General features: G+C 34.9%; 1 protein-coding gene across 1 annotated transcript; it reads right to left on the minus strand.

Annotated features, from left to right (window-relative positions):
* Positions 1 to 1,714: 1,714 nt before the first annotated feature.
* LOC125662472 (uncharacterized) lies at positions 1,715 to 27,012 on the minus strand. Its single transcript, XM_048894699.2, has 15 exons — positions 26,833 to 27,012; positions 18,537 to 18,680; positions 17,181 to 17,402; positions 15,517 to 15,579; positions 14,703 to 14,843; positions 13,374 to 13,415; positions 10,893 to 11,015; positions 9,710 to 9,844; positions 8,114 to 8,260; positions 6,759 to 6,818; positions 6,487 to 6,624; positions 5,068 to 5,085; positions 4,039 to 4,158; positions 2,869 to 3,340; positions 1,715 to 2,271 (listed from the first exon to the last, which is right to left on the minus strand). The coding sequence occupies exons 1-15, from the start codon at positions 26,885 to 26,887 to the stop codon at positions 2,040 to 2,042; spliced, it is 2,112 nt and encodes a 703-aa protein (XP_048750656.2). The 5' UTR covers positions 26,888 to 27,012; the 3' UTR covers positions 1,715 to 2,039.
* Positions 27,013 to 27,323: the final 311 nt, after the last annotated feature.

Raw genomic sequence — 27,323 nt, forward strand, 5'->3', positions numbered from 1 at the left:
AAGATAATGGGCGAACAATATCTTCTTATGGTTTGAGTGGATTGATCCTTGACCTTTGGACCTCAAATCAATAGTATCCCCTTCTACACATAACCAACCCACATATGAAATTTCATTATGATCAAATGAATGGTTCTCAAGATATTGATCGTACAACATGTGGTCTACCGACAGACCGGCATAACGACCGACTGACAGTTGCAAAGCAATATACTTCTCTTTGAAATTTTGAGAAATCGATTTCTCTTCCTGTCGATATTGAATCACGATCGTTTTCCTTCATGTAGTGTTAGAACTAAAACAGAAAGGGTTTCTCTTCCTATCGGTATTGTCTATATCGAATCATTATCGCCTTTGTAATAGTTATATGAAGAGTAACCCAGGAACACGATCGTTTTAAATGTAGTGTTACAACAGAAATAGAAATGATTTCTCTTTCTCTCGATATCGTGTCGATATTGAATCATGATCATTTTGTAATAGTTGTGCAAGACTAAAATAGGTTTGATTTCTCTTCCTGTCGATATCGAAATACGATCGTTTTAAATGTAGTGTTACAACGGAAATAGAAATGATTTCTCTTTCTCTCGATATCGTGTCGATATTGAATCATGATCATTTTGTAATAGTTGTGCAAGACTAAAATAGGTTTGATTTCTCTTCCTGTCGATATCGAATATCACGATCGTTTTAAACGTAGTGTTACAACAGAAATAGAAATGATTTCTCTTTCTCTCGATATCGTGTCGATATTGAATCATGATCATTTTGTAATAGTTGTGCAAGACTAAAATAGGTTTGATTTCTCTTCCTGTCGATATCGAATATCACGATCGTTTTAAACGTAGTGTTAGAACTGAAATTGAAATGATTTATCTTTTTGTCGATATCGAATCACATGATAGTTTTTGTAATGGTTGAGTAAGGAATAAAATAGGTTAACTTTTTATTCCTCTCGGACAGCCGCGGTGGCCGAGAGGTTAGAGCGTGCGTCCCGTATGCGGAAGGCCGGGGTTCGAATCCCGGGCGCGACAGAACTAAGTCGTTAAAACAGGTAATGACAGTTCCATCTCCAAACGCTCGGCATCAGGTGCGAATGTCACGGGTCCTAGGAGATGACCTTAAAAACGGATGACCAGTGTCACAGTAGGTGTGGCATGATAACGAACCCTCACTGTTCAATGGCCGTAAGCGCCGAGCATATGTCTAAATTTGAAGCCCTTCACCGGTCGTGGTGACGTCTCCATATGAGTGAAAAATTCTCGAGTGAGACGTTAAGCAAGATACAATCAATCAATCAATCAATCTTCCTCTCGATATCGACGGTTTCGTGTCGCGATCGTTTTGGTTAAAGTAGTGTTTTTTTATGCTTTGTAGACTAAGACTATTAATTCAAACACATTTAAACTTGAAATTGTTGATATCGATACGATATTGTTGTGAGAATATCGATATCGACATCGTAGCAGATATTATGCTGTGTATACTAAGACTATTAATTCAAATACATTAAGAATACAAATTGGCAATCTCAATACGATATCGTTGTGAGAATGTAGATATCGACATCGTAATCAGGCACGACGATATCGACTCGATATAAATTTGACATTGTCGATATCGACGATATCGAAATCGGATAAGACCTTGGACATGTAAACGTTGAGAAGAGTGTGAAGTCTTTCAGGCACCATAGTTTTGCGAATGTCTCAAATTGTCAGTTTTATATATTTATTGAACATGAACTTTGTAGGCAATCCAACTTACCGACATTTTAAAACACCATTTCTGAACCAAATTCTGGCCCCAACAAAATTTACTAATTCATACATGACTCTGATAATTCTTAGCACTCTATTTGAATTCAGAAAAAAATATTCAATATGAATCTATTCAATCGAAGTTTGAAACTAGGTTGAAAGAAAACTTCAAATGTATGTCAGTAGATTATGCATTGTAAACGAATAAGAAGCCCACACTTATCATTCATATGTATACTATCTTAAACATAAATATCTCAAACATTGTCAATCACGTGATCAACCAATTTGAATAATTCCTCCCATTCCATTGGATGGATGGTCTTCACCATTGTATAGAAGATTGTCTGGAATTCTCATCAACTTATTGCAGCCCGCCCCCTTACAACAAAAGTTGCATTCGATTGGATTATCCAGTTTGCCAGTGGGCGTGTTTGTTTTTGATAGACAGGAGGGATTATCAGCGGACACAATCCACCATTTGTTGTAACACTCATTTTCCGAAACACATCTGTGGTAAGAAAGCTTACAATTAGTGCATGTAAAAGGGAATCTAACAAACAGGAACCAATTTCATAAATCGATACAAATTTAAAAGTAGAGCAAACGCCTGATGACGTCACAATGCACGTTCTTGCGGACTGCTTCACAGACAAAACTGCACACACAAAAATAGTTTTACTGTATGATTGTCTTTTTGATAATGAGAAATGCATTAATCATCTTATAAATGTGCATGTAAATTTAAAAATGCATAAACAGGATATATATTGAATTTATCATTACTATAGTGAGAAGGTAAAGATAACGAACAGTGATTAATCTCACAACTCCTATAAGCAATACAAAATAAAAGAGTTGGGTAAGCACCGACCCCTGCATACACCAGAGGTGGAATCAGGTGCCTAGTATGTGTAAGCACCCCTTGTCGACCGGTCACACCCGCCATGAGCCCTACAATAAATTGATCCGAAAAGTTGGCTCACGTCACGATTACGGGGTTCATCAGCTTAAGTTAAGAGGCATTTATTGTACTGCTAGTAAAGATCTCTCTCTCTCTCTCTCTCTCTCTCTCTCTATATATATATATATATATATATATGTTTACCTGCGAGATATAGTCCTGCTACCATCTCTTGTCTGTGTCATTGTGTTCATGCAATACTCTGAGCCAGTATTACACTCCTGTAAATCCGCCCCAGTGCACGTGACGTTACTACACGTGTGACACATAGGCGGAGGTGCTGTTGTACTCTCTATCGTTGTGGCAGTTGTGGGTTTTGCGGTTGATGTGGTGGTCGTTGATGTCGTTGGTTTCTGAGTGGTTGTAGTGATGGTTGATGTGGTAGTCGTTGATGTCGTTGGTTTCTGAGTGGTTGTAGTGAGGGTTGACTGAGGTATGAATAACTTTGTTGTTGTTTCAAGGGTTGTTTTCTGTTTTGGTTTCGACGTTACTACAGGGGGCGCCACTGTTGTAGTCCAGTGTGTGGGAGGGGGTGTGCCTTGTGTAGACACGTGTTGAATCGATATGCTGTTTTGCTGTAGTATTTGTGGTAGTTTGAACTTTGGTAACAAGACTCCTACATTTTCAAAGGAAGAAATTATTGTCATTTTTATGCATACCTATTATTTGTATATTACTATCAAATATATCTAAGATCCAGCATCACAATAATCTTTAAACAACGGCATTGTATCTAACTTAGAAGTCTACTTAATAAATAGCAACTCTGACCGTGGCTAAACCAACTTCTGATAAATTGGCCTCTGACCTTGACATTATGCTTTTGAACTTGATAGGACATAGAGTTTTAACTTCCTCCAGTCAGTTATTCTATTCATTGATCAAGGTCTGATAAATGTTTAAATGGACGTATCTCCAGTAATATACCACAGGTCACTGAAATCTTTAAAACAGGAAAATGCCGGATACATAAACTGGAAAATGACGGATTCAAATCTCTTAAGCATAAACTGGAAAATGGCGGATTCAAATCTCTAAAAAACATAAACTGGAAAATGGCGAATTCAAATATCTAGAATATAAATTGGAAAATGACGATTTCAAGTCTCTAAAACATTAACTGGAAATGGCAGATTTAAAGATCTAGAATATAAACTGGATAAATGGCAGATTCGGGCGCTCAAATTGGAAGACATTCGAGTATTATTTTAGACAATGGACTAATAGTAAGCAAATTGAGTCTTTATTATCATGTACGGATAATGTAAAGAAAACAATTGTGGAAATACATCACACCAGAATTAGATTACTTACTTCCGGTTGCAGTTTGGTAGTGACACAGTAGACACACACCACTAGGACTATGCACCTCGGAAACATGTGCACAGACGTGTCTCAGAACGTCCCGGTATTCCTCAGGGAAACACTTGTCGTCTGTTAGGAAAATTAACAACAAAATCATTCAAATGATCAATTCTGGATAACAAAAGAAATAAAAAAAAAAAAAAAACTAGAGATGAGAACAAATTTCCGGAAAAAGTCACACTGTTGTATGCAAGGTGTCAATTTTCATCGATTGGTTTTCATTCGTCTGTTTATTGTTGTTGTTGTTTTTTGTTGTTGTTGCCATATGTTTGTCTGTTGGTTTACTGGTAACAAATTCTCCCAATAGGATCAATTCAGGATAACACAAGAAAAAAATATATAAAAGAGAACAATTGTCAGGAAAAAAGGTCCAATTATTATATCAACTATTGTTGCTTGGTTTTCATTGGCCTGTTTCCTGGGAATACTGACAAAGAAATCTTTCACATTATAAGTAATTCTAAAAAAAATATGGACCCGTTCTGAAGCCCCCCCCCCCCCCGTGGTCCCTCTCTCGTAACTTGTCTAATCAGCGGTATATTTGATATACCGTATATTCATTGTCTCAACCAGCAAGAAGTGATAATTTCTGTAACATATAGTTACGACCCAAACAAAGATTACATTTACTAGGGCCTTGACTTCCATGATCAAAGAGATTCAAGACACGTAACAAATAACATAGAGAATTGGACATAATAATGATCTGGTTTGTAAATACCTGTCATTAGGTCGAATTTGTCAAGAAACCTGATGTGCCTTGTGTAACTTAATTCTTTATCAATGAATATAAAATGGCTATTTCTTCGCCATATTTCTTCAGGAAACATCGAAAAGAATTTGGACAGATTTTAAATGTATCCATCTTAATTTTATCTTTTGGTACAGAAAATTTTGTTTAAGTTTGAATTCTGCCAAGGAAACAATTATCATATAAATGTATAGGCATAAGAACTTGAAAAGGTTTAGTTTACTTGCCGTGGTGCTCCAGATACGCTGAAATATAAAAGATGTATTGATGTAAGCGAACTGTTTCAAATATACATGTAACCATCTGAATTTCCCATGCTTCTACATATCTTTACTCATTGTAATTATCTCCATCTCCTCATGAATGCGTTGCAGTTGCGAACGATGCGCGTATGAATTTTGATAAATTTTAGGACGTCTATTTTAACGACTGGGAATCCCAAACAAAATGAAAAAAGAATTACATTTCATGACAAATACATAAGGTTATCAACCACAACGCTTCCCGTACTTTTCAGGAAGCGTTGGTCAATTAGTTCATTTCTTAACTAAACATCAAGTACAAAAATGTACAGAGTCCTTGATATTCGCGAGTTAGTATACTATAACAGATACTGCACACAGGGAAATATTCGCCCCGTTTTATTTTCACACTTTCGCCCTTGTTATCAGTGAGCGAATTTAAGGTTGGGCAATTTTCCCCCTCATATCTTCCTTTAACACAATGTTGTGTGGGTGAATTTAAAACGGAGCGAAACCGTCAATAAGCGTAGAAAGACGAAACTAACACAAGGCGAAAATAACTCTGTATACAGTACTTCAATTTCCTAACAATCTCTTAACAGGATCTCGTGACACAAGGCCGTTTTACAAACACTTGGAGGTTTGTATTTACCACCAAACTGATGCATAAGAAATACATTGACAAAATCCATAACAAAGTCTCTTATTTTCAAATCTGTTAAAACTTCTACAGTATATAGAGCAGAAAATCTTAGCGGGAACTTCACACACACACACACACACACACACAGAGAGAGAAAGAGAGAGAGAGAGAGAGAGAGAGAGCCAGTAAAACGTGTAAAGTGAGGACAAATTTCAACCAATGGGCAGATGTTGTGAGGACATGAATTGCACTATGAGGACAAATAAATATCCTCACAATTACATCCTCATAAATGTGACCTACAGCATGTGAAAGATGTAGATACAAAATATTAGCTTAGTGAGGACAAGTGGTGTAGGGACATGTCCTTACTAATATTCTCTCTCACAAACCTTTTTTCATAATTCAAAAGAGAGTATTAGATACACTTTTATAGATATCCCTATAGCTATACCTAACATAGTATTTTTTTGCCTCTTAGAATAATATATGTGTGTATTCTCATTTAGTAGGTTTGGTCGGCTAGAGAGAGAGAGAGAGAGAGAGAGAGAGAGAGAGAGAGAGAGAAGAGAGAGGTGGAGAGAGAGAGAGACACAGACAGACAGAGACAAAGAGAGACAGATAGAGAGGCAGACAGAGAGAGAGGAGGTTGTTTTAAAATTTCAAAAACAACTTATGCTGTACAAGAAGAATAAAACAATGCTAATAAAACTGTAGATTAAATCCATATCAGTGTAATATTTATTCTGATGCAAGCTTACCCAGTTGTCCACCAATTCTGTACAAGCATACATGACAAGTTTCATCTGATATCACCATTTTAAATATCTTCAAGCAATTTTTATCCACGAATAAGGATTGGTCAACGAAACAGTTTCTTTGATGAAGTGGCGGTAAATCTAAATGAAATATACAAGACAATAACATATATTTAAAAATGTGGTTTGCCTTTTAGAGAGACCGATATTTAATATTGATATTGTATGTATTGAAATAAACACGTGATAATCTTATAGCAGAACACGATACTCACCCACACTTGTTGGAGTAACCTTAGCTGTGGTGTGTATACTTTCAGTTGGCGGAGGAATATCTATAGAAAAAATAATTTTCAACGTTAATTCCATCGTACCAACCAAAGCCATTCTATATCTGTTGATTATAGGTTAGAAACTTGTAAATCATTTATGGGCATTTAAAACCAAGTATTTAGCAATACCCTATAGCCGGCATATCCAGGGTTTCGTGCTTGCCCTACTCTTCACTTGTTTTAACTTATTGATTTGGGAATTTACGAGATTGATCAACATTCGTTATCTTTGTTTTTTCCCATCTACTTAATAACTTAAAACAAGAAAGGCCACTCAAATATGAAAGTTTAAATCATTACGATATGATTCGAGGGTTGTTTAAAAATGTGATTGAAAAAAGAAAAGAAAAAAAAAGAACAAGCATGTATTTGGAGTGATTGAGGTCAACTCGTTGCCATTTCTTTTTTCCTTTTTTTTTTCGGGGTTAACAAAAATATTCCCTCATCAAAATGTGTTGTTTTACCATCCATGACGATACAGGAATGATATATTGTATTACTATATGCTGCTGTGACAGATTGAGGGGTGCCGTCTTGAAATCTTCATATTAAAGATAACTCATGTTCCCTACTTTTGAATAAAAATTTTTTAAAAATCTATTTCCAAAAACAAAAGAGAGTTTGTCTTTTATTTATGGCAATACCTAATGTCTGTGGAAACGAGGGGGTTATTTATATTCGGTCTTTCCTATCCCCCTCGTGTCTGTCCAAGCCTTCACAAAGTATGTGGGAAATCAGTCGCGCTTCGGTTTGAATTTATTTCAGCTTACATTTGATGTGAATCATTCGAAAACTTACATAAATCAACTCATGAAGGATTTTTCCGCAAGGGAATGCAATTGAAATCATTCAATTCCACAATAAAGCAACGATAATCGTCGTCATTTCAAACACTACATCCATTCGCTGTCAAAATTCCCCTCCATGATAAACAATGACTTCAGCGCATGCGTCACCTCATTTTGTAAAATAGCTATATTCCCATCAGGACTGTGGCCTGGACCCACTGTGGGCTCAAGGTAGCCTTCATACCCCCCTCCTTGCCTAATCAGTTTGCGCCCCTTAATTCGGAACTTGAAAACCCGCTCCTGGTCGTAAAATACAACAGTTTTTGTAGGTAGCTACTTACGACACATGATAATGAAAGCTTGCTAGGTGTTGGCGCGATATATAAACCTCACTGCTACAATATTATACGACCGTGAGTGTTATTTGTGGGTATAAAATCGCTGCACTTCAATACAAATCGATATAAATGAAAATATTTTAAAGGGATAGCAAACTACTATCATATTGACCATTGTCCCGGCAGCATTCTCTTGGACAGCCCATAGCTTGTCGTCTTCTTCTTCCAAAGAGCGTCGATGGGGAACTGCAGACTCCTCGACAATGTGGTGGACAAAATGCATTTCTTTTAAACTTTCGTAGTTCGTTGGCATCGCTAGCTGAGGATTATATAAATAAATATAATGGAAAAACAAAACCTACAGAAATCTAATTTTGTTGTAAATGTCCATTTGTACATTTATAACAAAAGCCAATTTTGGCTCCGAAATTCAAATATTCTTTTATTTTTCTAATATTCAGTAATTTCACGCTGCAAGACATTCGATCCCCAGATTACACATCCATATGCCTGCTTTGAGGTTAAAAAGTGTTTGAAGTAATTAAATACTTATGTTATTACTGAAATATATAATACACAACAATTTTCATTGAATTAAATTTCTGGTGACAAAATTTCTACAATTACATTGAACAATATGTGCATTGCGTAGTCACTAATACACAGTTACAGGGTTAGCTTTCCATAGATGTCAAAACCGATGTTTAGAAATTTGATTGACTCTTTTAATGGCAGTTTAATTCACTTAATATTGCAAAGTAGTGATAACCATGAACCTTTGATTGGCTACAAGGACAACAGAGACTTTAATTGTAAATGTTTGGTACGTCTACCATCTAGTGATTTCTACCGTGTTTGATTTACAACAGTGAGCTATCGAAATGATTTCCTGTTGTTTAAGCACAATGATATTATTATCTGGATTTCCATAATTTCTTATGATTGTATGTTCACTTTGATTTCGTTACAACTATGATTCTACTATGAAAGTGCTGTTAGGAATGTGTTTAAGGTAATTCCACCATTCTAGAATTATAGGTTAAATCTTTTATTTGATTGTTGATTCTTCAAATAATATATCTTAGTAAGAAATAAAACTGATAAAATAAGCATGTTGGGGTATTCATAAATTTTTTATCAATTAGCATAATATACCTGTTATCAACGTCAGAAAATTGCAATTATCAAAATTTCACATAAACTGGTGGTAACGATATAATAGTATTCATAGCAGTTTCATAAAACTGTTTCTTTAAAAAAATATACAAGATGTTGCTGAAAAATAAAGGAAATATATCGCATTATGGACTTGACCAATAATTTAATGAAAACAGAGTCATTGCCCTTGGATTCAATATTTTGAAACACAGACATTTATATATAACTTAGACTTTTAAAATAGTTTATGGTTAACAAGATTTTTTAACTATTGATAAAGACTCCAACAAAATTTATGTTCCTGTCATTGACATTAACTTTATAAAATCTTATGACGTCACAGGAGGGTGGAAATACCTTAAACAGTAGAATGTTTTCTTTGTTGTTTTATCGGGTGATGAAGGTAGCAATCATTGCAAAAATATAACCAATATATCGTTGACGACCCTTCATATTTCGTGATGGCTACACTGACAGGTGGTACTAAAAACCGACTCGAACTAACTTGCAACCAACATGTATTCGTTGTCGAGGAAGAAAGCAATGCCAATTTCAAAAGAAATATTACAAGAGAAAAGATTCAGTGAATATGAGTATTGAACCATGTTACCTTGAAATGTACAATCACAAAACTCGCAAGACAACGTGTGGTTTTTGGAGTCCATGAGATTTCGAATCGTGCAGCTACTTGAACACAAATAGTTCTGTCGGTCACATGGTTTCTGCAATGCCAGGTAGTTATTGTCTACAAAAGTAGGTCACTGGCATGACATAAACATGAATGTTTCTAAGAGTAAATAGAAAATTTAAAATAGGTGACCAGTTTAGACAATATAGCCTTGTACAATGTACTGTATAAACCACATAACGGTTTATGAAACAGTGCAAAAGGGGGGAGGGGACATGTAAATCATATCATGACGTCACGTTTTAATGCATGCACTTGGGACATCTCTAAAACCGCATGTATTAATTATGGACATCGTTTTGATCAATTGGAAACGTAGATTTAGTTCTATTCAACAAGTATGTAGCGTGTTTGGTACATGAGAAAGGTGCGTTTGAACACGTTGCTTATTCCTATGTATCAGAATTCGTCGCACATGAGAGAAATCTCATAGCCTATATGCTGCAGTGGATATTCCCACAGTGTAGACCCGTATAAAAAGATCATTTATGTAAAATCAGGAGGGGGTGGGGGGATATGTCTTCCACTAAATATTTTGACAATGATCATTATCTCTTATTTTCAGGTCGCATCAAAGAATAGGCAAATCACAGTGAAGGCAACAGAAATAAAATGTATATATATATAGTATAAAAATATTGCAATCACATTCATCATGTTTTAATGATTTATAAACCCTGAGAGACAACTAAAATGGACTGTTTCTGCTGCTTAATTTCATTCATGTACTGAGTATTTGGCAAATAGATATATCCTGATCAAAGCATGAACATTACAAAATATGTGTACATATAGCTGCGCTCGCTCAAACGGTAGCACCGTCAACATATTAGCTAACTGTCAAGTTTTGAAACAAGAGGGTTGTCCCACCGAAGGGCATTATTGTAGTTGACTGCAATTGATGGGGAAAAGGCTACAGATCTGAAAATTACAAAGGCCAACGTAGTGAAATTTTATTTCTCATCCACAAGATGGCAGACAAGGGACATAACTTGCGCGAAGTGTTGGTGTGTGGCTAATGATTATTAAAAAAACTTCTTTGATAACCTTGACACCTTTATGTAACGTCATAATGAAATATGACGTCATTATATTTGCTGCGTACCTGGACAATGACAGTGGTAACAGTGCCAATCACTGACTCTGAAATCGACTACAGCGCAACCTGGTGGGCAGTCTGAGGGTTCCTTCCGGCAGTACATCTGGATGAAATGGGAGTTTATGCTGGCTGAAAGTAAAAGTGAAAGAAATAATTCTACAGATATTATCCCCATACATCCATTGTTTATGTGTCTACCAGAATACAAACTAAGCATCTTTTCTCTATCATTAGCAAAATGAGCATGGATATAATTATGTATGCTCCAAATAACTATCCATACAAAGCAAGCCTCTTTCTGATGATAGTTGGTTTAGCAAAGAATCATCAATGACCACCTAATTACTTAAAATGTGACTTGTATATTCCGTTCCTCTTCGATATAATTCATTTGAAGTGTGTCCATAGAGGAAAGGGTTATAAAAGTCTAATCTTAATGAAATTAACAATTGAGAAAATATTTAAAGAATGTAAATTCATTAAAGTGTTCATATGATTGATGTAAACATTGGAATTTTTCTCTAGTTTACTTTATATACTAGTAAATATTAAACCTGTGTGCGTTCGGGTTTTTATCGCATGAAAATTCACTTTACATCAATCTAGTTTATCAAATACGAAGCAATGTTTCTCTCATTTATGTGAAATTGATGTTCCTTAGACTGGTAAGGGATATGTCCAGATCAGGGGAGACTATGAAGATCGAGTTGTGTTTTTTTTTAAAAAACCTATCGGAGTAAATCTTGTATCAGTATACTCTGAATTTATACTAAAAATCACACATCCTTCCCCTTTTTTTATGTCAACACATACCCAAAGTTACATTATTCGCGCCTTTTGGCGATACGTTTTATCAAATATTACTGTCAAAGTATAAAATAATCCGCACTGTTGCAAGTCATGTACCTATCTATCTTAATAGATATTACATATACAACATCTTAGTTGCCATTTGCAACCAAAATTAAGGTAGCAAACATTTTATAAAACGAAAAACCCGAATTTCTTAACATGTCCGTGCAATAAGGTACGTGTAACCAATATTCGTTTTAAAAAAGGTATTTCGAGAATTTTGGCTTTTATGTTGCTAATTCCAATTCTACCTGCAGGTGCGAAAAGGGCCAATTAAATGCCATTCGGCTTAATAGCAAGAGATCGACACCTGTAATTATCTGTGTTTACATCTGTCAGTATCTAACCTCCTCTTAGCAAATTAATTTTGATTTTGATTATTGTAATCTTTTGGTTACTGAAAAAACAAAGATTACCATTATGTGGTGATGTAAAACTTATACGGTACCAATTTTGATGCACCAGATGCGCATTTCGACAAATAATGTCTCTTCAGTGATGCTCAACCGAAATGTTTGAAATCCGAAATAACAATAAACTTGCTAGAGAAAAACAGAGGGCTAAAAACGTGGAGTCAAATTCGTCTAAGGATATGAGCTATGCATGAGGGAGATAATCCTTAATTTTGAAATGAATTTCTAAATTTTATCACAGCAATTAATAAAAGGAATTCCGTTTCGAGGAAAAGATTGTCAGTTTTGGAGCAATCAACCTATGTAATTGTGGGTCAAATGACATAAAACATCCGGAGAATCAGGAGCGATTATCAGGTAACGATTTTATATTCCTAGTAACTTTGCACTTTGATATTTTAGTGTGAATATCGCTATTAAGGTCATAGGACAACCAATATTTTGAACCGGTCAAATGAAGTGGGTGTGTGCTGTTTGTAAGTGGAATATTCAATTTATGAGTAATGTTTTTGCATTTAATTTCCAAGTAAAGATTTGTGAATAATGCAAAAAATAAGAGTGGTTTCAAAGGACAATTTTGTGGTAAATATGGGGTTTAGCAATATTAATACATTTGCAAATAGTTTAACAAAATTATATAACAATGTTTTTATGAGAAGTCTATGAAACAAAGTTGAAAAGTGGTTGAAAATTGCTTACCTTGACCTTTGATGTTGTGACCTTTTTCAAAAAAGGTTACTTTTTACCATTTTCAGAATCTTCAACGCCCACCCATATCTTGGGTGGAAAAGGTACAAACACCCTTATGGTGTCCTGATAGGGCCATTTACAAAAGCGTGATAGCGCGTTAGTCTCAACACGCCGTGACCGCCAATAAGCACCTAACCTTAGCATCGACAAGCAGCGCGCCGTCACGCTAACACAACTCACTTTCGCGCTAACAAGCAACGCGCCGTAATGCTAACACAACTTTACACAACTCGCGCTTGTCTGTGCGAAGGCGAAGTGTGTAAAGTTGTGTTAGCGCGACGGCAAGTTGTGTAAAGTTGTGTTAGCGTAACAGCGCTTTGCTCGTTGGCGTGACGACGTGTTGTAACTAACGCGCTGTCACGCTTTAGCAAATGACCCTATCAGAACAGCATACACCCCCCATTGAACTTTTTCTGAATCTGACACTGCATAGGATACAAACAAAAACATTCCAAAATGGAAGTTTTCTTACCTGATGTTGACGCATGCGCCGTCGTGATTGGTGGTGAAGTAGCTGTTGAACAAATATACAGAAAAACAATTTCAATTCAATCCAAGGAAGAGAATAGTTTGAATGATGAATAGGAAGCCATTATTTGTTAATTTGTCAAGAACTACATGTAGATTATTTATAATTTAAAAAAATTCAAGCATATTGTTTCACATCGAGTAGCCATGTCTACATGTACGTTAGAGTACTGCGCGAAATTTACTTGAGAGTACCGTACGATATTTACATGAGAGTACCATACGAGATTTACGTGAGAGTACCGTACGAGATTTACATGAGAGTACCATACGAAATTTACGTGAGAGTACCGTACGAGATTTACGTAAGACTCATAAAGAGTACAGTACATTTACACGAGAGTACAGTACGAAATTTACGTGAGAGTACATTACGAGATTTACGTGAGAGTACATTACGAGATTTACGTGAGAGTACAGTACAAGATTTACGTGAGAGTACATTACGAGATTTACGTGAGAGTACAGTACAAGATTTACGTGAGAGTACAGTACGAGATTTACGTGAGAGTACAGTACGAGATTTACGTGAGAGTACAGTACGTAATTTACGTTAAAGTACGGTACGAAATTTACGGGACAAATATAATACGGAACCACAATAAAAAAATCTACGCGAAAAATATAATGGGGAACTACAATAATAAAAAGAAGGAAATTTGATTTTTCAGACAGGGGTACAAAAGTAGTAGAGATGTACTAGCAAAAACAAAAGACTATGATATATCTGATATTGTAAGTATCTTTGAGATATTTTGGATTTTTTCTAGATCTTTGTCGCATAATAAAGCAGTTATTAGGTTTCTTAGAGGACATATTCGCTCCGTCGTCCATCAATCAGACGGAGTAGACGGTCAGTCACTATCTCGTAATATCACGGTCAGTCACTATCTCGTAATATCAATCCCCGTTACATGTACACATACATGTATGCATATCAATTCTACAATGTTTATCACATATAATTCACATGTACATGTACAGTTCCAGAAGTGAATAATTCACATACATTCTACTTTTATTTCTCTCAGAATTTCCAGCCGTGAAAATAGACGCACTGTATTTATCAATATTCATACGAGCATTGTTTACAACTGCAGTGCATTCAAGAGGAAATGATTGTCATTAAATTTTAAAAAGATATCAAAGGCAAAAACATTGGGAAGATAAATACAGTCATGTGTTCGTTATGTGGAAACTCCAGCCAATAGTGGAAGCCGCTCTTTGTACATGGCAATATTTTATCAGTAGTGAATATGACAAGTTTTTTTACCGATTGGTATGCACCTGCAGTCCGCACACCCCTCGGGGGATAAAGCGAAAGTAGTACCCTCTGGACACCGCAAGATTGGACAGCCAAAGTGAAAGCAGGGTCCCAGCCCGCGACCATTCCCCTGTCGCCGTTTCTGTCTCACTGTAGAAAAAGACGTGAATGAACGCCATCCAGTTGTCTTGAGAGATCAACAGTGACCAATATATCAAATCTCATGAAATGGCATACTACCTAAATAGATGATGTTCCACGATCTATAGTAAAACAGGCTTATAGCAAAGTGCTGGGGGACGAAGAATTTGAATTCCTTATAGAAGGTAATTCGGTATATCCGATGAGTTCACAATATGTTTATAACTACAGGAAATTAAATCACTCCACTGTAAGAGTGAATTCGTTATAATCCTGCTCGCTATAACCGTGTTCTACTGTACTTCAATATAAAGTTATTTTAACCAATGCAAATATATGCATAGAGAATAATGACGTAATATATCCGTTAAACGGTTGATTGATTGATTGATTACTAATTGAATGACGTTTGGTTGTGAGTGTTTGAGTTTCCCTGACGGCCCACAGTGAGCCTACTCTTTTTCGAACATCAGGGAAACGATCTTTTGTGTGCCAACGGGATTGTGACCCTTGGCACGGGACACCCTTTAACATCCCATCCGACGGACATACCGTTAAACGTTTATTGATATCATATATTGATATTATATTTAATGAACAGATAAATGGATAAATAAATATTTAGTACATGATGAAAATACATGACTATGAAATCTAAATATAAAAGGAGAAAATCCCTTACTTGACAAGCTCTTGTCTGAAAAATGACTATCTGCATTTTCCCGTTTTCCGAAAACACCTGTAACTAAAGTTCAGTAAATAGATAAAGACATGCCGGAATGGATATGTTTGTTTCGTAGTTTCTTTTCAAAACTAAAATTAATTTTTATAAGTATTTGAATCAATTTTAATTTAATCCAATAATGATTCGTTTATGGCTGCGATCAGAACAAGGTTCTTCCAAATACTGTCCAGTACCCAAATATGCCCCCCCCCCCCCCCCGGGCATGAATTGCTATTATCTTTATAAAATTATTCATAATTACTTTAAAAATTTAGATAATTCTGCCTATTCTTATTTACTATGTTAACCTCAGTTTGCAATAATTTTATGTCTTTTTTAAATGTATTTATTGTTCTTTGTTTAAGTTTGTTGTTCCTGTTTGACATTTAAAGCGTTTTTAGGGTAATTGTGTTGATTAGATAAAGCGCTATATAAATGCAGAATAATAATACTAATGATATTGATAATCATTATATTAAAGATCTTCGCACCCAGTTTTAAATTTCAAACATTATCTAAGAAATTTTATTGTACACAAACACTGAGTCTCCTCTAATCATTAGAAAATTGTGTTGAATATAATTCACAATTTCACGATTGTTGTTCATTTTCTGACCTAAGTTGTATTGTGTTTCGTTCTTGTACAGTGTATATTAATTGACATTTTGAGAGGAGGACACAAAGAACAATAGTGGTACGCACTAATGAAGCTACCTTTAATTAAATCACGTGTAATATCACTATCACTATCATCGTTATCATAAATTACAATTTATCGAAGATACAAAATTGCAAAGAATTTCAAAGTTATCACACAAAAATGAATCAATCAAAATGTCGTATTTCATAAGCATCTCTTTGTTTCTCTGGGTGCATTAAGGGGTTTTGCAATATATATATATATATATATATATATATATATTCATTCATATCTACATCTATGAATATTTCTAACCCTACACTGAAAACAAATGAATGCATGTGTACAAGAGATCAATAATATTTTAGGTTTTCGTACTCATTTTGCCCCTTGAATTTTATATTGCTACAATCAGCATATTTAAATGAGAATTATTTAATAAATGCATGCTTAATACAAGTATTCCAATATCATTTATAATATTTTGTCCTTACATTACTTGCAAATCTGAAGAGCATGACTTAAAAAATATCATTGTAACAAAAACTTGGGAAAAAATGAATGAAAAAAAAAAACAACCAACAGAAAGAAAAAAAGAAGAAAAGAATAAAGCTCCGGAATTTGATAACAGGTAGGGGTATCTCATAGAAGAAAATTAAGGTACGTATTGTAATGCAAACATAAACTATTCAGCTAAATCTATTTTTACTTCCTATCAGAAAACATATACAGTTGCGGAACAAACGTGAATTCCCAAATCATATAACTTTGTACATTTTCTACAGATCCTTCAATGTTGATGAAACAAACATTGTATAATTATATCCAAATCGTCCCATGTTCCTCCTGAAAATTTTAACTACTACGCGTGCGTGCACAAACTAATAATACCCTAGCCAGACCATTATTGATTAAGGTTGAAAAAATGTTTATATACGCATAATATAGATGTACATAAGTTAGGGATGATATCAACACATACTTGGTAAAAACCCAGCGCAGTTACATTTCTCGCACGTGGTGCCGTTACTGTCCGTTACGTTTTTCCTTTCACACACCAGTGGACAGGCCGCGTAGAATTCCGAACACGGGTGTTTTATCCTGATGTAGGTCAGGTTATTGGCCACCCACTGACCCTCAGGGAGCGTCGGTCGTGGGGTGGAGGTCGTGGTTGGCATGGGGGTGGTGGAGTCTGGCCACGCAACTACAAGTAGCACCACATGCAATACGAAGTATTTACAATCCATTTTTAATGCACGGTTCCGAATCACGGGCATGTAATAGAAATGAAATACGACTTCTTTTCACAATGGTGAGCTAAAAGCACTACGTTCTTGGCAATTCAGAAAAAGCGACACCTAATTTGATTAAATTGTGGTGAGGGTTGTTCATATTTGACGTGGTATTATCCAATCTTGAACAATAAATAGCTCGTTTGATAGAGAGGCGGAATTGTTACGCTGACAGGGAGGAGTGTTTCGGGAATGGAATGGCGGGCTTTATCTTTAGGTTGAACCACCCATTAACAAACAGAAGTGCCTGTTATTGACAAGGTCACGCGTGTGACGGACGTGACCTTCCAAATCTAGCACTATAGTGATTGCAAAACTGAAACTTTATACGATCATGCATATTTCCTTGCAACTCTTACACGTGACAAAATCTTTAACTATTGAAAAAAGAAATTTAAGTTTCCATCATTTATTCATTTCATTTATTTATTTTAGAAAAAGGTGATAACTGTAGCAAAAAAATAAATACATAAATAAACCAAAATAAAAAAAAACAAAAACTAAAAAAAACAAAAAATCAAATTCTTAATTTAGCAATATTGATTTATTCTTTGTAGATGGGACAATGCAAACTACACTGTGAGCCATAACGCCGGGAGTTCCTGAATAGTTATCGATTCAAAGACAATATATCTAATACTCATAAAGAGTTTGTTAATAAAAAAAACCCTCCCCCAATGACGGTGGTAGATGAACAATGCAGTGAAAATTGTATATTGAACATGTATTTCACTCCGGAGTATTTAAAATGTACCACCCCACCCGTCTCTATTAAATTCTATATTGTAGCACGGCGGGTGTGACCGGTCGACAGGGGATGCTTACTCCTCCTAGGCACCTGATCCCACTTCTGGTATATCTAGAGATCTGTGTTTGCCCAACTCTTTAATTTTGCATTATTTATGAGATTCATGAGATTGATCACTGTTCGTTATCTTCTTGATTTCATTGAGCATAGAGCAGTCATCTTTCATTTTTCGTTTGCACTTGGAAAATAGAACTAATACTATATATAGTTTTGTCTTACATGTATGATTGATACTCACTGGAGAATCTCGGATCGTCACAGACACAGAACTGACAGTTTAGACTTCCGGTCATGTAGGAAACCCTGCAGGACGTGGAACAGAGGCGGAATTTCTGCAGACAGGGATTGTCCAGGGCATAGAATTGTTCGGACCGGACGTAAACTGGGGGAAAAAAATCAAAATTTCATATGAACTGTTTAATAAAGTTAACTTTACAAATTCGATTTCAAAAGCACAAAATCTGAGCTGTTACAAACGAAGATGCGTAAAAATGTGAAGAATAATCTTAAGTATATATGTCAAGTGCATAACTGAGTGCTTGATGAAAAAAATAAATATATGCAATAAGTACGTATGTGTCGCTATGACTCCTAGCATAGATATATGCAAATACGAAACTAATACACGTGATCAGTCAATTGCTGAATAAATGCAGATGAAAACCTACATGGTCTAGCAAAGTTCTGTAGTTGAGAGAGGGGGCGGATGGCCCCAGATGAAAGGTGTATTTTCAAAATGGACCCCAGACTATGTTTTGTGCGCCAACACCGGAGTTATGACTAGATGTAATTTAGGGTCATAACTCATTAACTACATCTATAAAAAATACAAGTTTTAAGGTCAAAGGGAAATATGACTTTTCATTAGTATGTCATAACCTGCATTTTATGTATACCCCATACCTGTTTCAGAACCAGAAACATATATATATACTCTGACATACCTTGGTTCTGTATCATTTCATTACAACTACCTGTACACCAAAGAAGCAGTTATTCATATTTACTACAGGTACAGTGCATTCTGAATTAGAAAAATTGTCATTAAATTTAAGTTCACCATGTCCATTCCACGAAGGTCATTTTTTTACTGGATAATTTATTCAGTGTGATCCCGTGGGGATCCGGGTTAGAATAGGTCCTCAATACCCCTTGCTTGTCGTAAAAGACGACTAAATGGGGCGGTCCTTCGGATGAGATCGCAAAAACCGAGGCCCCGTGTGACAGTAGGTGTGGTACAATAAAGACCCCTCCCTACTCAAAGGCTGTATAAGCGCCGAACATAGACCTAAATTTTGCAGCCTTTCGCCGGTAGACCTAATGGTGACGTCTCCATATGAATGAAAGATTCGTGAGCGAGACATTAAAGAACATACAATCAATCAATCATTCATTGTGAAAATCACACCGGGAACAATTGCAGAATGATGTGAAATGTATGACGTATGTGAAGCGAACTCGCTTTCTTTCACCAGAGGGCGCGTTACGCAAGCTTGACCTCTGGGCCCGTGTCGCGGCAGGCGTTGGCACGTTAAAGAACCTTCACTGCTACAGCTCTAAGCATGGTGCTTTATCTACAGCTGATAATGAGTGAAAAATTCCCCAAGGGACGTAAAACGAAGAAATGGATAAACAAAATAACATGCTGGGCAGCATGTACATGTACTTTTAGTCATAATTAAATCTCATCTCGGCTGGGTACCGCTGCACTGATTCAAATTCTCCGTCAGGCGTTCTAATACCGAGTAAGGACTTATTTTTATAAAACCCCCGTTAATTCCCCTCAGCAAACAGACAGAACGCATGGGGATCACTGACAAGTTTCGCTATCTATAGAAATACAAATTACTCGCTGGACAACCATTGACTCTTTGCTTAAGGAACAGTCACAGCAAGGTTTATTTGTATAACCTCACATTCTCGTAGAGCGTGGTTAGGCCTAGGCGAGGTTTCGACTTTTTTCTTCATTTTTCGTATTTTTTCCCCTCTAAATCTTTCCCAATTTTATTTTGGAATAAATAGTATGTCTGTTTGAGGGATATAATCATGTTTATTTTTAGATGAAGGTGAGACTGGGTCATGGATAATAAATTGAATTCCAAATGGGGATTTATTTGTTTTACACCTAGATATCAACAGTTGTCAGTGAAATCCCGCAGATTTATAAATGGCGCTTGTACAAGCAAATGTTTTATTTCTGTCAGGACCCAGAACCTCCATTAATAAGGCCAAACTGGATTGCAAATGTTAAGAATTAATGAGAAACACATTTTTTGACAGAATTAAACTCTAGGTTCAGAAATATTTCTACCGGAATTTTTTTTTTTTTTTACAAGAAATAAAGTGAATCCGTTAAATGTTATAATACATGTATCAATTTCTGACTAACAAGTTTACACTTCGGTTTTATTTAACAAAGGAAATTTCTATTGAACAAAGAAAAAAAAAAAAGGATAATTAGTGAACTATGGATATTTGAAAATAGAAAAATAGGTAGACATTTACATTGTAAATATATCAAAAACTGAACGTGTATGTACATTAAACTGTAATGAATTAGAAGACGAATATCATTTTGTTTTGAAGTGCTCTCAATTTATGAAAGAAAATATATTATTGGTTCAGACCCATAACTTTCAATGTGATAGAATTACTAATTACCAATAATGAGAAAGAATTACGAGATAGTAAATAAATTTTTAAAAATCAGATTTGCCCATGTATTTGTTAAAGTTCTTTTGATTTAAGATTGTATATATATTGATTTTTTTTTTCAAAATAAAAATAACTGATTAAATCTACATCATAAATACCGAAATACTGTACAAATCAAATACAAGTTCAAAAAGATGTATTTAATTTTTTTTTAATTTTAGAAAAACAGCACCAATGAATCTTTGTAACGAACAAGCTAGAAAACTAAATTCATATTCCTATATGTGAAATGAATTTTATTTTTCGTATGGGATGCAATTCATTCCCATGTATTTTTAAAGTAATATTAATTCTAAATCTGAACATTTTATTTTATTGTAAACATGTGCTATTATTTCAGTTTTGTATGTAACTTTAACCATAGCAGGGCCGTAAATTACATGGAGGCGGAGGAGGCAGCTGCCTCCTCCAACTTTTGAGCCAAAAAAAAAAATTAAAATTTAAAGTTCATTAGAATTTATGTTGTTTCCAATAACTAAGAACATGATACCTCCCTTAAAAAGCATTCCAAATCTTTCTTTTAGAATGAGTTAGTCAAGTAACATATTAGAAGGCCCTAGAATCAAGGATTTTGCACGAAACGTGTTCAGTGTGCACAAAATGTGGGCGGCCCCCAGACCCCCGCCTAATTTCCTGCCTCCTCCAAATTGAAGGTTAATTTACGGCCCTGCATAGCCATTGGCAAAATTAAAACTAAGTTTAAAATTCTATCAAAATAAATTTCATTCTATTGAATATTTAGCATTATATAGAATTGCATTAATTTTGTATGGGGAGACAATAATGTAATTTTGCTTCATTCAAAGCATCTGGATAGGTTTTCGAACACAAATATTAATAACAAAAGTTTATAAACCTTTTTTTTCTTCTGTTATTGAAATAGTAAATCACAATTCTGCAATAAAATTTTTCGACAGCAAAATGACAACTGGTATTGCTTTAATTAAATCCAAAACAGTGGGGAACACTGGGGTAGATTTGTATGTATATTGGTCAGGACAATATATTTCAACATTTGAACATCGTAGAAAATTTACAAGTCACTTGAATTTTAAGAAATTTTATTTTTGTACTTTCAAAATTAATACAACCAAACCAAACCTACATATTAACCCATTCATCCTATTTTTATTTTGTATCATGTGTCCCCAATATAACTGGGTTTTTTTCCCTGAATAAACAGCATTCAACTTTCACTTTTAAATACCAAGCGCTTGACAAAGAAACATTTTCTACCTCATGTTATGTCTTCAGTAAGGCATAGTTGGCCTACAAAATGTTAATAATTCAATACTGAAGAGGAACTTATAAGTTGTATTTGAAACTTTTAATTCTGCTATATGTAGATGTCGATGCAGTTATAATGGCTGAATCTGCTGATGATTTGCAATGTGCGTTGAATGAATTTTTAATATACTGTATACAGTGGAAATTGAATGTTGATATCGACAAAACAAAAGTTTTGATCTTCTCAAAGGATCCATTAATGAAAAGGCAATTCTATTACAACGGGTGTGTTATAGAAAATGAAAAAGAATTCAAATATCTTGGTATCGTATACTGTAAATGGGGAAAAATTGCGGTGGTTCTAATTTTGCTATGTTCGCGGTCGGGGATTTCCCCCCGAAATTAAAACAACCGCAATCTTTTTGCAAGTGTGACAAAATACGTTTTGTCTTTGTCATAAACTTTGAATTCCGCGAAAATAAAACCACCGCAATACGCCAGTTTCGAGATACGAACTCTTCTGTATAGGAGATGCATTTAGTGGAACTTTGAATGACTAAGTGGGACAGAGTGGATATGCAGCCAACGAGGAAGACGATGAAATGTATTAAAAGCGGCTTCTCTTTAAATATGTAAATGTGGTAAATACTAAATACTATCGAAAGAAATGTTTTACCGAAGAGGAAACATACAAACAATGTCATATTTGCAAGAAATATCTTGGATATGGTACTTATGACCAGCGAAATAACGTGATAGGATAAGAATTCTATGTATTTAATTACTCCCTAAATACTTATCACTTACTGAGTTTGTGTATCAGTCGAATTCGGGTTATCAAACAGCGTATGAGAAACTTACTGAGTACATTCACTTACACTGTGATGAATATCTGTCCCACTCCCGCGAGTAAACAAATTCTTTCGCGCCTTACTATGTACGAGAGTTCTCCAAAGGGAAATAACTCGGACGTATCTCGAAACTGGCGTATTACACCAGTATGAAAAACCGCGAACTTTTAGCACCGCGAAATTAAAACCACTTACAGTATTCTAGGGCAGCGCCAGAAACATTTATGTGAACAAGCCCAGAAAGATATGTATGGAGTCATAGGAAATGTTAGGCTGTTTAATATACTGACTAGTTGACCTGTTTGACAAAGTCGTTCAAACAATTTTAATTTATGACTGTGAAATATGGGGGTATGAAAATTTACAAGTTGTAGAGCGATTTCATTTAAAATTTCTAAAACATATTTTTCAGCTGAAAAGTTCCAAACCCTCATGCATGGTACATGGTGAAACAGATCGTTTCCCAATTTATATCAATGAACACATTACAATGATTTCATATTGGGCTAAATTATTGCCACATTATGACTTTAAATTTGTAAATGTACTTTAAAAAGTTTTGCATACACAACATCTTAACGGTAATGTTGAAAACCCCCGGTTTGAATGTATTCATCGAATTTTAAACATTTGTGGACTTTCAAATATACATGTATGGTATCAACAAGAGATCGTAAATGAAAAACGGATAACAAATACTGTCAAACAAAGACTTGAAGATCAATTCATTCAAACATGGTCGAGCAATATGTTCAATTCATCTAAAGATAAAATATACAGAACTTTTAAAATAGACTTTGGACTTGAAAAATATTTAGAAAAATTGCTTACAGAATTTAGAACTATTCTACATCAATTTCGCACCACGGATTACCGTCTTCTAACAAAGATTAGCAGATGGATTAGAACTCCATATAACGAAAGATTTTGTGTTTTGTGTAACTAATAAAAAATTACAGACGAATTCCATTATGATTAGATTAAAATGCATTGCTTTGTAAAATATTAGAAAAGAGTACCTACACAGTTCGTACTACCAGAGACCTAATGTTGTTAAATTTCATGAAATTTAATACGTAACATTAAAACTCTGTATGTTCATCTCAAAACTCTCTGGGTTGTATGTAGTCTGTTTTCTTGAACTTATTTTGTAAATGGTTTTTCACTACATGGGTATTGTGTATTTGTATGTAATCTCACCTTATCTCATACATGTGGTGTATATTGCAAGTCAGATAAAACATTAGCTTTATCACACGGTCCGAACTACACTATCCCCGCTTGGATGACATATTTTCTGTGTTGGTGCATATCGATGCATGAAATAAAGCGTATAACTTGTTATTCTGTATTCATTTACAATAAATAGAAATATCAAAGTTTTCATCTCAATAAATCATATTATTAAAGTTTCTATTTCAATAAATCGAATTATCAAAAGTTTTTATATCAATAAATCGAATTATCAAAGTTTTTATTCCACTAAATCAAATCATTAAAGTTCCGTTTCAATAAATCAATTTTTCAAATTTCTATTTCATTAAATAAAATCATCAACGTTTTTATTTTGATAAACCAAATGATAAAAAAAAAATGTATTTCAATAAATCAAATTATCAAAGTTTTTATTTCAATAAATCAAATCATCAAAATTTTTACTTCAATAAATTAAATTATCAAATATTTCAATAGAACAAATCACAATTTTTATATCATTTTTAACGTTTATTTTATTGAAATCTTTACTTTATTAAGACAAATCATTCACAAGATCACCAAGCCCATTTAAGATATGAACCTTTTAAAGGGTAAAACGTTTAACTACATGTATATGTTATATTTTGTTCAAAAATTCACTTTTTTGGTATATGTTACAAAATTCGATGACTATTTAGGCGTATCGTTCAATCCAGATATTGAGGTCTTATCAAAAAAACGTTCGAATCTGAAGTTTTCAATGCGCACTTGCTAGACAATGATGAGTAATGAGAAATAAACTGACTTATATGATTATGAATGTTCATAGTGTCTTGGTTGATTAATGTTTTTCCGCCACACTCAACATTTTTTCAGTTATCTGGTGGCGCCCAGTTTTTATTGGTGGAAGAGATACAATGTACCTGGGAAGAGACCACCGAACTTTAGTAAACTGGGAAACTTTCTCACATACCGGCGCGAGCGGAATTTGAACCCGCGCCAACAGAGGTGAGAGGCCGTTTGATTTTGAGCGCGATGCTCTAACCACCCGGGCACGGAGGCCATTGAAATACTAGGCTTTACTTTACTAATCGTAAAGAGCTGAGAGAGAGAGAGAGAGAGAGAGAGAGAGAGAGAGAGAGAGAGATGGATGCACTGTTCTAATCGTTGATGTTATTTAAACCAAGAAGGTCTGTGAAGAAAATAATTCTTACACTTGAATCTGATAGCAAACACAATTATATATATATATATATATATATATATATATATATAATCCAAATAGAAAGAGTTGATATCACACAGTCAAAATAATTCAATAAAAAAGCAGGAAAATATACAGTTCCAAAATATATTTAAATCACTAGCGCTTTCTGGATTTTAACATCCATCCTCAGGTGAATACAAATTAATAAATTATTATTATATATATATATATATATATATATGATAATGAATAGCGCATACCAAAGACATTTACAATGTACACCCCCCCCTTTTATGACAGAGGTATTTTGAGGAGCTCTATCATAACCGGGTGACGAATGTAAGAATGATAGGTCAGTATACGGCACGGCACTAACTAATGTTGATTCTATTCTGTTTAATAATAAATACGATAAGGACAACTTTTCACCACATTTAATGTGCTCTTTCTTACGGATTTGGTCATTTATCAAAAAATAATTATAGATTAAATTTAAAAAAAAAGAATTATGTAAAGTTCTTTAAAAAAAAGGATTGGGTGTAATTCAATAGGACTACGGTAGAACGATTTCTCATAATTTGCTATTACTCTATAAAAGCCGACTGAATCTAATTTTTAAATCTTTCAGACAATAGCACTACTTATGATCTCATCATGTTCAATATTTCATGATAACACGAGATACACTAAGTGTCGTATCTGGCAATGAATTGGCGTTTTCGTGGGGGAGGTAACATCATAGGTCACCCCCCCCCCCTCCATCCCCGACCGCAGAAAGTTTTCTGGATCCGTCACTGCATGCCATTGCACGTGTTAACATGTACTTCAGTGAACAGTGAGAGTATCTAACCTGTCGGGAACTCCAAGAGATAAACAGAGTGAAAGTGTGTGTGCGAGTTCATTTGTTATCGTACTTTCTTTCCACAGTCCATATAAGGCGGTGGAGTCATTTAGTTCACTGTATGTATGCACGTTCATTTTAATAATCATAATTATCTAACGTATCCTGTGTATCAATGTTAATATTATATAAGTATGCAGATAAATTTCAATAGGTTCCTGTAGAGGCAGATATATATATTTTTTAATCGGAGGATCCACTTGCCTACTTGAACAAACATGGGAATGCATTTTACGATGAACTGACGCACAGGGGGTAGATTACCCGGGATTTGTACGAACTGTCAATTTACTTCGACATTTGAATAAAAAGGGATATTTTTATCTCAGTTGACGTAAAACAGTGTTGGAGGAAAAAAAATATCTGAAAACCCATAAAACCAATAAGCTACTGGAATAGCTTTCATAACTGAAAGAAGAATACTTGATTAACTCACCTGTCAGTGTTACATAGAGAAGAAGACACAATATTGCCCTCCAGTTAAATCCCATGGCTTTGGATATATTTCAAAATTGGCTGACACACGTCAGAGAGCCAGCTGCACGGATCAAGTGATAACACGAGTAAAGACTTCGATAAAGATGAAAAAATTCAGAGAGTTCGATATGGTGCCTTCTTTATCATAGAATAGGATGAAAATATTTTCTTTCGTACCCCCCCTCCCCGCCACAACCCCCCGATATATCCAGACACCCCTCCTAATTCAGTCTCCGATTGTATTGAAAGACAGCTATATACATATTGGTGTTGTATAGTACAGGGGCTACTTTTTCGTGAATCACGTGACTTTTCGGATGAGAACAGAAACTGGCACGGTCACACCGTCAAGTGAGGGTCAAAATTTGTGACACTTCACCTAGAGCTAGGGTCGTTTTTAAATTGAGTGTGAAGGGATGGACAATCAAGCAGTCTTATTCAATATTGTGT

The sequence above is a fragment of the Ostrea edulis genome, chromosome 8, assembly GCF_947568905.1.
Source record: "Ostrea edulis chromosome 8, xbOstEdul1.1, whole genome shotgun sequence".
In the NCBI taxonomy this organism is placed as follows: domain Eukaryota; kingdom Metazoa; phylum Mollusca; class Bivalvia; order Ostreida; family Ostreidae; genus Ostrea; species Ostrea edulis.

Excerpts from the sequence above, each read along its gene's own strand:
- LOC125662472 (XM_048894699.2), bottom strand. The coding sequence starts at position 26,887 with ATGGGATTTAACTGGAGGGCAATATTGTGTCTTCTTCTCTATGTAACA. Across the intron at positions 8,261-9,709 it reads TTGTGATTGTACATTTCAAG|CTAGCGATGCCAACGAACTA; the intron begins GTAACATGGTTC and ends TATAATCCTCAG. Across the intron at positions 3,341-4,038 it reads CTACCAAACTGCAACCGGAA|GAGTCTTGTTACCAAAGTTC; the intron begins GTAAGTAATCTA and ends TTGAAAATGTAG.